The sequence below is a fragment of the Macrobrachium nipponense genome, chromosome 45 (assembly GCF_015104395.2).
Source record: "Macrobrachium nipponense isolate FS-2020 chromosome 45, ASM1510439v2, whole genome shotgun sequence".
NCBI lineage: Eukaryota > Metazoa > Arthropoda > Malacostraca > Decapoda > Palaemonidae > Macrobrachium > Macrobrachium nipponense.
This window is the reverse complement of record NC_061105.1, coordinates 21636464-21651306: the sequence shown is the minus strand read 5'-3', so window position 1 is coordinate 21651306 and position 14843 is coordinate 21636464. Positions and strand designations below refer to the sequence as shown.

The 14843-nt window shown below is 37.0% G+C and overlaps 1 protein-coding gene across 1 annotated transcript in view; it reads left to right on the top strand.

The window, feature by feature from the left end:
* The window catches only part of LOC135214193 (uncharacterized), a 663437-nt gene that overhangs the window by 512760 nt on the left and 135834 nt on the right, over positions 1-14843 (top strand). The window contains exon 3 of the mRNA XM_064248261.1: positions 1973-2233. Coding sequence (XP_064104331.1) covers positions 1973-2233 — 261 coding nt within the window. The remainder of the gene's footprint in view (positions 1-1972; positions 2234-14843) is intronic.

Genomic DNA, 14843 nt, shown 5'->3' with positions numbered 1-14843 from the left:
TTAGGTGATAAGATTTATCCATTTTATCCGTGTACAGAAATGACATATTCCGACACCAATCTTCCGTCGTTTAACCTTCTTAAAAAGAGGCAGAACAAAACCAGTTGCCAGTTAGTGAGGTCGATTCTTTTCAGAAGTAATTGAAGGAAGTGAAGCGAAATGACATCAGCGCATAACCATTGAAGAATGTTTCAAGTCGGGTCTGTACTTGGGTGGGCGAATTTCTAATAAATACCGGACCGAATATATGTTATTTTTTTTTTTTTTCTGTGGAAAGAGACAACTGTAGGTATGACCAGCACTTGGCTGGGTGACCAGAAGTAAATGACAAACAATATTAAGAGCATGCAAGATCTCAAAGTGACCAGAAAAGCGAACGAATTAACTTCGAGCGTTGCCTCTAAGTTCTCCCTCGTCACTGTTTCACTTGTAAAATTATTCATATTCTGAAATTGCTCGTTTCTACTCGATCAACCGTTTGCTCAACCGCCAAAGTGTTCTTGCTTGTTTATAACCTTTTTGCTAATTAAGGTCACTTGGTTCGTGGATTGATAATGATCATAGTATTTCTGTTGACCATGTAAGTCAAGCAAGCACTCATACATATTTTACTATGAACGAAAAGTATTATATAAATATACTGTATTGCGTTAGATACGGTGAGGTGGGGATACAACTACACACACGCACAGAAAGAGAGAGAGAGAGAGAGAGAGAGAGAGAGAGAGAGAGAGAGAGAGAGAGAGGGTGGAGGGAGCTCCCAAGATCATAAGATACCTTTATATCGCTGTGTTACTGCTCCGGTAATTCATTTTCATTTGTTTTGATAAGTTTATTGCCTCGTAAAACTTTCTCTCTCTCTCTCTCTCTCTTCTCTCTCTCTCTCTCTCTCTCTCTCATTTACAGTTGCTACCTGTTCACCCTAAGGGAAAATATATGTTGCAAAAGTAAATAACGGTTACCATACTAAATAAACAATGAGAAAAATACGAAATGTAGAATTTTTTTGAACAAACACTCACGCACAGACACGTACTAGGTGTTTATTCCTTTAGTTTAGGTGTACGTACATAGACACTCATATGCACCTTCCTCGCCGTTCTCTCTCTCTCTCTCTTCCGTTTCGCCTGGCGTCCTGCAAAAGTTCCCTCGTTTGCCTGACCTGATGTCTTTGTTTAAGTCACTCTCCCCCTGCAGCAAGTGCCCTCACTTTCCTGATCCTAAAATCTGATGTCTTGTCCTTTTCACGAGTTTCCTCGTTTTCTCTTTCCTTTATGTCTTCTTCGCCCTGTCCCTACGCTGCCACAAGTCGAGGGCTTGTTTCCTGAATGACTTGGTGTGTCTTGATCTTTGTTGCTCTTTTCGTATGTTATTTTTTTTTCTACCGATTTTATCGCTATTTATTATTGGTTCGTGTTTGGTTTTATTTATATTTACAGATTTGTTATTTTCACATTTTCCACATGAAGGCATTCTAGATTTTGGAACTTGTTTTATCAGTGGCCATTTAGGCTTGTTCCAAATGGAAGTTTGCCTGTTTAGAATGATATTCGTAATAAGAAATAATAACAGTAATTGTATTAGCTTCAGACTCCCGTGGAGTATTCTCGCTTATAGCTTTGTCCCTCATGTCCTTGGTCACCTTAGCACTGACATTTGTTTGTTTTACAGATTCTTCCGAATTTCTCTCACTCTCGCAAGGAGTTGAATTTCATATTTCCTTCATTTGCGGATATATTTATTGGAATATTATTAGGTATTGCAATTCTCTAAAGCCATGAGGAAGTTCATCTCCCTAAGATTTTTTTTCCAAATGTCTTTTAGATGGTTGCCCTCATTTCCCGATACTAATAGCTGTCTCTCCAAATACCTCTCTTCCTCAAAATGTTGATTAGATTACTTTCAGATGGTCATGTGGTCGCCTTCATTTCGTTTTACTAATATCTTTGATTGTATGTCTCTGTTTCCCAAGGTCGACCTGGCCGCAGACGTGATTACGTATGACTCCGACGACGAGGGTGACACACCGACGAGGATGTCTGGGCGGCGACGCGGAGGAGGAGGAGGCGAGATGGGCGGAGGCGTGGGCGTGGCGAGAAACAAACGGGGCACGCCCATGTACTCGCGGGAGGACATCCGCGAACAGTACTGCATCAACGACAAGGAACTTCACGCCCTGGAGGCGTCCAGACGCAAACCGATATTTGGTTGCCTGACCTCAAGTAATACTCAGGTGAGTCCTCTCTCTCTCTCTCTCTCTTAAGTAGCACGTCGGACCCACGGAAAGTTGGGGGCCATTAGGAGAGTAAGGTATGTTGGGTCTGGATGAGGCTTACTGTACGATTTTCCTGCAGAAGGAATGGAGACAATTGATGGGAGCCTTTATTTTATTAGGATGTACATATTGAGACACTTTCCTCCTCGGAATCTCGGGTCTGATTGTGACCAGTTTCCACTCCCATCACATTCTTGAGAAATGTTGGGGGCTTGTAAACCTCTATTTTCGCCACGAGATTCCTGGTCCTATGCTCGTTCTCAGTACTGGATGAGGATGATTTTCATGAGTATGGCGTATGGCTGGAACTGGTCTGGCGAAAGGCATTATGTCGGGTAAGTTTTGATGTTATGTGGTCATCTTGCTGTATAGGACGCACTGGGGAGAAAAAACTCGCTCTGGTGTGGTGCTTAATGGAGGTAACAAGGCTTACTTAATGTGTTAGGCTTATAGAGTAAATGGATTTACTTTTTCCGTGGCTTACGGGAAGGTTTCTTGGGTAATGAAATTGATTTTTGCATTGGGATTTTTTGGAATAGGCGTATTTTTCTTAGGGTTTTGAATAGTATTAAAACTTAATAATGTTTTAATACAATTAACTCATACAAGAAATATTTTAGTTTCATGGCTGGCCCTAAAAGAATAAGTAATACCGGTAAAATGCTCGAGTAGGGTTTTGATTTTTTCGGGAAGAGATTATTATTATTATTATTATTATTATTATTATTATTTTTTATTATTTATTTATTTTTTTTTTTGCTCTATCACAGTCCTCCAATTCGACTGGGTGGTATTTCTAGTGTGGGGTTCCGGGTTGCATCCTGCCTCCTTAGGAGTCCATCACTCTTCTTAATATGTGCGCCGTTTCTAGGATCACACACTTCTGCATGAGTCCTGGAGCTACTTCAGCGTCTAGTTTTTCTAGATTCCTTTTCAGGGATTTTGGGATCGTGCCTAGTGTTCTTATGATTATGGGTACAATTTCCACTGGCATATCCCATATCCTTCTTATTTCTAATTTCAGATCTTGATACTTATCCATTTTTTTCCCTCTCTCTATCTTCAACTATGGTGTCATATGGTATTGCGATATCAATGAGTGATACTTTCTTCTTCTTCTTCTTCTTCTTCTTCTTCTTCTTCTTCTTCTTCTTCTTCTTCTTCTTCTTCTTCTTCTTATTATTTATTATTATTATTTATTATTATTAATGCTATAAGCCCCAGGGCTCTCCACAGTCGCCAGTAGGGAAAGCAGCTTAGGACTGAAAGAGAAATAGAGAACTAAAGAATATACCGGATAAGAGAAATAACACTAAGAAAATAAAAGAAATAAAACAATTAACTACTAATCTAGAGACTTAACCGGGGAACAGTACTCAAAACACGACAGAATAAAAGAATATAAACATTCCAGCAAGGTAGAAAGGTCTTATTCTAAAACCTTGTAAAGTCTTGTTTATTTTTTTTGCAATTGCAGAAAAGGTAAGGAGAGATATTTCTCAGAATTGAAATTGCTGTCATGAATAGCACGTTGGATTTTGAATGAGATGAAAATGGATGTCGTCAATGTATATATTATAACTATACTCTGTTTTTTTCCATCTGTCCATCCGCCTGTGGTGTTTGCGCATGGTAACACTGCGTCCCGGGCTTTGAATAATATCCTATTTCGAATAATAACGGTGTAATTCGCATACAGTAAATTATTAAAACACTTTTCAGTTGCAAATGTACACCCAGATATCCTTTTATTTACCTAAAACTTACACATAGCGTAACTATTTAAAGCCCGGGACGCAGTGTTACCATACGAAAACACCACAGGCGGATGGACAGATGGAAAAAAAATAGAGTATAGCATGGACCGAGAACATTACTAAAAAATAGAGTATAGCATGGACCGAGAACATTACTAAAAATAGAGTATAGCATGGACCGAGAACATTACCCAGAGCAACAGCAGAGATGACATACCTGTAGTAGTTTTTTTGTGCAAGACGAGAGGTCCACCATAGTATGCATGAGACTTGAAGGAGGCTTTGTGGCTCGACTTTTCGATTGGAGCTGGCGAGATGTCATGAGGCCGACTTTCTCGAGTAGGGCTTGTGGTATGGAACAGGGAAATATTTTCCCGAAAGGGTTCATGAGAAGTCATGTGGCTGATTTATCCAAGAAAAGAATGGTTAGGACATTCTTGACCCACCTGACAGGTGACAGAATAGGTCTTCTTAAGAAGGGCTATTACATGGTAATGGTGGTTTTTCAAGTAGGGCGTACGAAAAGTAATAACACTAACTTTCTCGAGTAAGGCTTTTGAGGAGTAATTGGTCTTGCCTCCTCTGGTAAAACATATTACGGGTAATAGGGCCGACTCCCTCTGGTTAGTCCTGCGTTGGTTAATGGTTTAACTTTTCTTCTTCGGAAAAGTTGGGGCAAGTTTGCCAGAGTTATCAGACATGTACGGAACACCGTCACCTTGTTTCGTTGCTATGCACCGGCAGGATGTAGTACCTAGCGCAGCATGTGGCGTTTTCTATTCCTGAGTCGGTAGTGTCCTGTTTGCTTTGACTTTGTTGGTTTACGATCGCTTGGGGATTTAAGTTTCTGTAACCGGTTCCATTTACATCTTTAATTTTGTCGAAGAATTTGGAATAAAAGATAATGAAAATGTCTGACTGATTGCTAAAGTCACTGTATTCATTAAGAGATTCTGGATTAATCTTGTCCTAAATGTTAGAAAAACTGTTTTTATTTGATATCTACTAGATGGAATGTTTTTCTAACAACGCAAGAAAAGGTGATAACTTTCTTGCAGCTAATCCTGGCCCTGTCCCCCCACCCTCTGTGTTGTGTGTGTGTGTGTGTGTATGTGTGTGTGCAGGGACAGATGATCTGGCACTGTCTGTTAACCTATTGTATGTCTACTGAATCGAGCAGTAAATATTTTTTTTTTTTTCGATCAGTCGAAATTGATAGGTCGCGACATACTTTGTGTATGCATGTATGAGAGAGAGAGAGAAACATGAGCTCTCAATTTTCAGCAAACTGTATGCCATCATAAGTTAATATTAAATTTGAGGAGGCCATCGACAAGGTCATTTTAACCCCACCGGGATTTAGCGATTACTCATCTGATATTCTGTCTAACCTGCTCCAAGCTCTCTCTCTCTCTCTCTCTCTCCTTTCGCCTCTATACCTACTCTCTCGTCTCTCTCTTCTTCTCTCCTCCCTCTCCCTCTCCTCTCTCTCCTCCCTCTTCTCTCAAATCTTCATCGTGGGTGTTTATTTGATCTTTTCAGTTCCTGAACTTCTTCCAGTACATTTCCAGATGTCTCGCTATTGCCAGCCATAGCGAGCACTCTCCTTATACAGAAATCTACAATGTCTCTGTTTCTCCCAAACACTTTTCAATAAGATTAATCTCGGTTTTATCCGTTGTAAGTGGATTATTTCACATCTTCATTACATCTAGTTAATGTATTACCATATTAAGAGGAAATTCTTAATATTTGACCACACCGGCGTAGACAAAGCAATTTCCAGCATGTCACCGGATGTTACATCGGATAACGCTGCGCGCATTCACACTACAGTGGTTAGGATGCTGTCCTTGTCAGCGAAAGGTCCTGGGTTCATGTAGGCACGTTCCATTGAAGTTGCGCTCATCTTGACATGAGTAGTGAATTTGGTCAAGGGTGGTCGGTCGATTACAGTAGGTTGCAGCCACGATGGAGATAGTCATGGGGCTAGCATCATCATGCAAAAAAAAAAATGCGCTAAGGATTGGCAAGCTAACACCATTAGGAGCACCTCCTTCATACAGAAAAAAGTTGTAAATGCAGAGAGGAAGGTTATGAACAAATGTCAAACATATCAGATTTAAAGGTGAAAATCAAGTTGCTTGAAGAGAATGGAGTCCTGGGTAATGGGAATGAGCATTTTAAACAGTTGCAAAATATGGGAAATAGAAATAAGATAGTTTGATAAGACAAGGGGAAGGGGTTAGTGTAATGTAATGTTGAGATTGCTTGTGGAAAGGATTGTGGAGGATGTAAGGTCCTTGTAGAGGAGAATGAAGGACGGAAAAATATATGGAGTTGGAGGTTTTATTAGTAACATGCTACACTGATGGAAGTATGATGGAGTGGCTGACTAGGGTGTGTAAAGTATCTGGAGTAGAGAGATGTTCCGAAGAAGTTGGTGAATTGACTAAAGGTGACCAAGATTTGTACGAACATACCGGTGAAGGTGTTTTGTAGGATTTGCGTTAAGAAAGTGTTGAGAAAAGGCTTAGATTTTGTGGATCTGGCGTATAAATAAGTTAAATGAGAAGTTTTAAAATAAAAGGGAAAACCCTGTGTGTGGCGTACAGCGGCTTTGAAAAATTTTTAGATAGACTTGATGGGGTACAGAGGATGTTGTGGTTATGTTGTACGGAAAATACTTGTTAAAGAACAATTAGAATCTTTTAATAGAAACGAAACATATTTATGAATATGTAGATACAAGAATAATTTGTTTAAAGCGGGGCTATGACAGGGATGTAATATCTTCATGGCTGCGGTGATCTGAGAAGTCGGAGAAAGGGCTGTATATAAATGACAAGTTGTATCAGAAGAAAAAATGTCCTTTGAAGGGTTGTCGGAGAACTGGTTCGGTGATTGCCCCATTCCTCAACGTATCATCGTGCGACATATTTACTATCAGTAGCTGTGTGAATCTGCCTCTGTCCCTACTGCCTTCTATTACTTTAATTGCCAGTAAAGCTCCCATTAACCTAATATACCGAATTGCAGCCCTCTAGCCTCAGTAGGTTTGATTTTATTTAAAGTTAAAGTTAGCTATGATAGTGCATCTGGCAACACTATATATATATATATATATATATATATATATATATATATATATATATATATATATATATATATATATATTATATATATATATATATGAATAACTTGATCACGAAGTATATAAAACATCTTTATATAAGTTTGAAAAATACTGTGACCTACCACAAAATCATTTACACATTATCAAGGGCATGACATATAGTGCTACGCATGCCTATCATGAAAATAACTTCCCCGCTCGCTACAGAAAAGGTTTAAAAGAATTGAAGAATGATAATAGCTTACACATTACTAAGGCTGATAAATCTAATAGTTTAGTAGTTCTGGACAAAACTGACTACATATCACGCATGCATACTTTACTACAAGATGAAGTAAATTACGAAAAACTCGAAAAAAATCCGTTGGACCAAGTAATAAAAAACTTTAATATCAATATCAAAAAAATTCTTAAAGATAAAAAAGAACTTTTGTGTAAGTTAACTGTAAAGTGTCCCTCATTACCTTATTTATATGACCTAGTCAAAAATAATAAGGAAAACAAACCTATGCGCCCAATTATTAGTACTGTAGGATCAATTGCTTATAAACTATCTAAATATCTTACTAAATTTTTATCCCCGCTACTTGGAACTGTATCTAATTCACACATCCGGAATTCTCTTGATCTTGTGGAAAAATTAAATAACATTGTACCAAACCCTAGTTATATCTTTGTCAGTTTTGATGTATGTTCCTTGTTTACAAAAGTCCCTATTGACACTGTGGTAGAATATTTAAGTAATGAACTAGTATTGCATGAATTGCCTTTTGTCCGTTAGTCACATAATTTCATTGATTAAGTTATGTATTTGTGATTGCAGATTTATTTTTAATGGAGAATATTACCAACAAATATTTGGTATGGCCACGGGTAACCCTTTATCACCTCTCCTTTCAAACTTATATATAGAATTTTTTGAAAGACAACACCTCCCGAATATCACACTTGTCCCCTTAAAATGGTACAGATATGTAGATGACATCCTAGTAGTCTTACCTGTTGATATCGATGTAAATGATTTATTGTCGAAATTGAATAATTTAGTGCCATCCATAAAATTCATTGTTGAAATTGAAAATAACAATGTCATCCCTTTCCTAGATGTATTAATACATAGAGAATCTTTCCAATGTAAATTCAGTATTTATAAAAAACCCACAAATAATTCAATATATGTACATCTTTGCGTATCACTAGTACACAATATCTTGACCAAAAAATAGAATACATAAAAAAGATAGGAAACGATCTTTGCTACCCACCTCATATAATTGATTTATGTTATCAAAAAGCTCACAAAAAGTTTTATGGTGTTGCTAGTAATGAAAAAGAAATGCCTAAAAATGTACTTAGCTTGCCTTACTTTCGTGGATTTGAAACCATAAAATCAATATTTGAATCGTTTAATGTTAATGTAGTGTTCTCTTATAACAATACCATTAAAGATATGCTAATTAAGAATAGTCCCGTAACAAATAACATCATAATTTACAAAATTCCTTGTAAGGATTGCCCATCTATTTACGTTGGACAGTCAAGTAAAAATTTATGAGTACGTATTCAGCAGCATATTTATTCAGTTAGAACAGCCTAGACTTCAAATCCACTGTCTATCCATCTGAGTGAAAAATCTTATTGTATTAACTGGGGCGATACCTCTGTAATTGCTAGATCTAATGCTTATGTTTCAAGAAATTTACTGGAATCAGCAATTATACAAATCACTAATAAAAACAACCTAAATCTTAGTCTGGGATTGTACCATTTGGACCCGTATATTTGTAAAATGTTAATGAAGGACCTTAAAATAAATGAACTACTAATTAATTAGTCCCACACGTATATAGTTATTTTTTCTCTCTCTCTCTCTCTCTCTCTCTCTCTCTCTCTCTCTCGCCTCTCTCTCTCTCTCTCTCCTCGGTTCTCTCCTCTCTCTCTTCTCTCCTCTCTCTCTCTTGCTCGATATATTTATTTTCATTGATTTTATATATATATATATATATATATATATATATATATATATATATATATATATATATATATATATATATATATATATATATATATATATATATATTTATATATGCATGTATAGTGTGTAAATATATGTATATATGTATATATATATATATATATGTGTGTGTGTGTATATATACATATATATATATATATATATATATGTATATATATATATATATATATATATATATATATATTATATATATATATATATTATATATATATCGGCTATCTCGCTTTTCAATTTTCCTTCTGGCAAAAACCTTTATATATATATATATGGATATATATATAATCATATATCCATATATATATATATATATATATATATATATATATATCGGCTATCTCGTCATTTTCCTTCGTGGCAAAAACCTTTATTTATATATATATATATATATTATATATATATATATATATATATATATATATAAAAATATATATATAAAGTCTGTAGGTCATGCCACCTTATGTGAAAGTTTCATGGGCCACGGCTAATACAGCATTATATGGTGTACAGAAAACTCGATAGCACCGAAGAAACTTGGGGGCATTTTTTACTTATTTTTATCCAACAGTATTTTACTTCTATCTCAAGTCCTTCCCGGTGCTTCTCTTTACACCCTCCATAAAAAAAAAAAAAATAACGCTGTCATGGCGACCTTACACAAACCAGTCACACCCTTGCAACATGTTCTGAAGCACGCTTCCTTTCTCCATAAAAAAAAAAAAAAAAAAAACTTATAATCTCACTTAACAGATTAACTTGTCTCCATAGCGCCTGAGTATCCCCACATATTGACCGTGTCACCTTCATAATCATTTTCTATGGGCAAATGTGGCCCTTGTTCTCGAGCATTTCAAGCAAATCATTCACACATCAATTTTTTTTCTACGTCCAAAACTACTATTTTGTCTGTTGGTCCTCCAGTTCTGTGTGTTACTCTACCGTTCAAAAACCCTTCCATAGCTCATCCGTGTCGTATGAGGTAATGTTATGACCCTCATATATCTTTATATATATATACACACACACACACACACACACACACATATATATATTATATATATATATATATATATATATACTATATATATATATATATATATATATATGTATTAAAATATAGTATCGAATTATTTAGCTACACATGTCGTTCAATATCCGATTCAAGCTACTTCGGGAATGTCCCCGATTGGGAATGATCACCTAGGGGGAATTATAAGTGACAAATGGATTGGTACCGCCGGGTCTCGATTCCCCGACACAGTACCTTCCAGCTATCGAGCACAGTTACGGTACAGTCGACGCCCAACGGTCTAACCACTTAGCTTGTAATTCCCCTCCGGTGATCATTCCCCATTGGGGATCTTCCTTAAGTAGCGTGCATTGGATATTAAACGACATTTGTAGCGTAATGATTATATATACACCACGGTGACGTGATGAAAAATTCATATATATTTATATACAATTATATGTGTTACGCCAGGTGTAGCTTACGTCCTAATGTATCGTTCGCCTATCCTGAAAGAATATTCTTAATGATATAATACGCACAGAGACAAAACTCTTAAATTACCGTAGGTAACTGGTTTAAACTCCGAGCTACACAAATAGACTTTATTCTAGAAGACAATAAGGCTCTGTCTATCAAGGAAACAGGATTGAATAAAACAACGAATGAACCAACATTAAACCCAGAGAAATCAACAGAGAGAAGGGATATGTCTCCTGTATATAGATATTGAAACCTCTTCAGTCGAACATCGACACGATCATTCTAGAATTAAATGTCACCTAGTACTAAAGTCCATTAACGCCATTCTCCATTAATCAGAAGTTCACGTGAGATCCATTCTGAGTTCCTGTCAGAGGAAAAACATGGTCCCTAATAAAATTTAACAAGGTGAAAAATCAAAAGGAATAATGAAATTCACTGCGTAACGCTGGACACTTTGAAAAAAAGGAAGTAGTAAGATGATGTGCTCACTTTCTATGGCCATCCCTTCACTATGAAGGTATTGCCACACCCTGATGCCCAAAGCGAATTCTAGGTCTGCAGTGAACAATAATTCTATGGAAACTGCTCAAGAAGGCTGGAACACAATGAACAAATGCACGAACTTCCTGGTCATCACTTCCCTTCAGTGTGACGTCACTGACGCCTAACAGCGCCTCTGTGGCGTAGTCGGTATGGTGTTGGATTGCCACCTCGTTGGCCGCGAGCTCGATTCTAAGGCATTCCATTGAGGTGTGAGAGATGTGAATTTCTGGTGAAAGAAGTGCACTCTCGACGTGGTTCGGAAGTCACGTAAAGCCGTTGGTCCCTTTGGTGAATAACCACTAGTTCCATGCAAAATAAAAATAAAAAAAAAACACCACAAAAAGAAAAAAACTGACCTATAACAGTTCGATAAGGAGAGAGATTCCATTACCTCACGCATCACCTGATAACGTGATGGACACTAGCATCACATGTGTGTGCTGGTGTAGGTGCGTCCTACAGTTTGAGTTACGTAGAATTCAGAAAATAGTATTACATTATAATTTCGCGCAATTTTAATTTGCTTGTAGAGCACGTAAATTATTACGATGAACAAAGTCATTATGACAACACGCTTTGTCACGATAATTCTATTTTCTTCTCATTACACAAATTGCTGTGCCTGAAATTGACTGTTTTGCTTTTTATAATAATATATTTATGTATGTGGGTGTGTAATACACTTTATGTATATTGTATATTGATGTGTGTGTGAGAGCGTGTGCTTGTAAGTAAGCTAATGCCCAGATAAAGATTAATCAACAAAAGGCGTAATCCGACCTCCAGCTCACTAAACGCTTGCAAGATTTTCCCCTCACACGTAAGTTTAAGCATTATAGTCCCAACTTTTAACGTAAATTAAAACGTGCTAAAATCTATGGTGAGATATAGCCTTGTTTCGCCAACGAAAATTAAAATAAATATGCTATATTTTATTAGAAATTATTTTTCTGTACTGTTTGACATGCGCATTATATATGTTCAACTTTTTCATTCCAATAAATAATTCATAAATATCCTATCCTAAAATTCCATAGGCATTTTCTAACACCTCAACAACAACAACAACATCAAAGTAGTTTGTAGGCTTACTCCCTAAGTAAACGAAAATTGATACCAGCTTGAAAGTTGCAAATAAAGACACACTGTCCAGAATCATAACTATGGTGGGGGTAGTGTAGTTTAAATTATGTTTTCTTAAAAAGTAATTGTCGGTGGCGTAATGAGGTCAGTTAAGGTGCTGAAGAATTGAAACTTGCCCTGAGTTGCTCTGCTTGAATGGCTGACCGGGATGTGTAATGTAACTTTGGATATGGAAAAGGTCCGAAGTTATTTCTCTGAAATGCTTTAGTTTCAATTGTGCAGTAAAAATTAAGAGGGAGAGAACTTGTAAATAAGCAGTAGTAAAAAAAGGAAACATGTTAAAGGAGTCTGTGTAGAGCATTTGTGGTGGGTCGGTTTTGTGGAAAGATTGGTTAGGCGAATTCTAGTAAGTAACGGAAAGGCCTGACTTAATATCCAGTTGTTATTTACGGTGAATTATATCGAATTGTAATTTGGGTAATTGGGAGAACGAAAATGGTCGCAGTTACCTTGCATTTGGAGCTTTGATGTAGAGGAATTTGCATACCTGAGTATTTTTACGGAATATTAATTTGAGGATGAATAAAAGCATTATGAATCTCTCTCTCTCTCTCTCTCTCTCTCTCTCTCTCTCTCTTCCAGTTTTTTGCTAGTTAATAGATCAAAGAACTTGTCTCTGTTAATGATCGTTCCATTCTTATTTGTTTGTTGGTAATCATTTTTAATCATTTGTTAGTAATCCTTGCATTTGCCAGTTGAAAACAGCTTTGTGTGGGGGACGTACGTGTCTCACAAAACGAAAATTAAGAAAAAAATTATAAATAAAACAGCATCTCAAACGGTGAACGTTAGAACTCTCTTTTCCAGCATGTACTCACTCAGACACAAAGAGACAAATATACATCACCCCATTCGGTTTGCTTATGTGTCGAGAACCACATTTAGTTGGAAGCTTCCGTCTGTAAGTTCTTCCACCTAGTGTATATTTCGTCCTGTATTCTGTGTGTCAGTCCTTCTGTTATGATTATGAGCTATGTCACGCTCTAGGTTTGTGTATGTCTGTATGTGTGTCTTATGTGGGTGCGCGCAAGCGATTGTGCACCCGACGCCCATTATTCCATCTGTCGCGCTCAAAGGCGTATCCTTTAATCCCGCAGGATCTTAATTAAGAAAAAAACCGATGATGAATCGCCGGCATCAGCTTTAATGCTTTGCATTATACATCAAAATCATTAATCACCATTTCTCTCTTAATCACTATTTCGCTTTTAATCTCTACTTCTCTTGTTTCTGGACATTATTCTTCTCTCTGCTCATCGTCGGAACTTAATGTTGGGGTTTAAGATAATTTATGGCGTTTCTAGTTTACTTGTCAGTGTTTTAAGAATAGTTCTGTCTGTTTGTTTTATTTTTTATTTTCTGTTCCTTTTATTCAGGGGTGAAATGGGCCAGAAGAAACCTTTTAGTTTATTGTGAATTATTTGGCGAATTGATATTTTAGAGTTACATTTTTTAGTTTTTAAGTATATAATTAAGTGTATTTCCATTGTTTGATTAATGAATATAACAAAAGTATTGAATGAAGAATGAGTTGGCACTGAAGTATAAATTGTCACATACGCACGTTTGTTACGGCATCTGAGAGATGAAATAATAAAAAAAATATATATATTTCAACACCAACAGTTGAAACTGGGGATAGGAATATAGAAAGAAACACTAACACAACAAAGGTTTATTTACAAGCTTACTAACAAAGGTAAATGCAGAATGGTATCTCCTATTTACATAAAAAGTTAGAATCTTACACTGCATGTACTGGGGGAACAGTGAAGCACTTCAAATACTTGCTAGTTAATTTGGCAATTCGAAGGGATGGCTTCTCAAAAGGAAAACGGTGATTGCAGACGTCCTCTTGACTCCGTATTGCAGAAACTAGTCTACTTGAAAGGCAGGAACTCTTCTCTGAAGTCTGCTCGACGTCGAGATAACAAGAGATAATTTGTCCACTCCTGAAGACGACTAGACCAGTAACCAACCAACTCCCGAACAACTCTTCTTCTGATCCTTCGTCGGTTCCTTCGTCTCTAGTCTCTCTCTGACGATCTCTGCTGCTGATCTCTCACTGATATTCTGACCAGTGGCTCTTACTGAAGATATCTCTCTGTGACTAACTGGTGTCTCTCTTTTACGATCTCTCTCTTACGATCTCTCTTTCTCCTGCTACGACCGTCGTATTTATACGGCACTCTGGGGGCGGAGCCTACTGTGAACTTCACAGACTCCAGGGATTTCTAGAACTTCTTAGATGAATCTAGACGAGGTATTGCATCAGAAATCGCGGCGTTTCTCACTTCCCGACGAGTTCCACAACACTCCTGCCGATTCTAGAACCATCATGATAACAGGCACCTCCAACACAATGCGCTAACGCCTTCTTGCTGCCGAACTTCTCGAAAATGCGTTCTCATTTCCTTTATCGTTCTTTGCTAGGAAGCAATTACCATCACACGCCCCCCCAA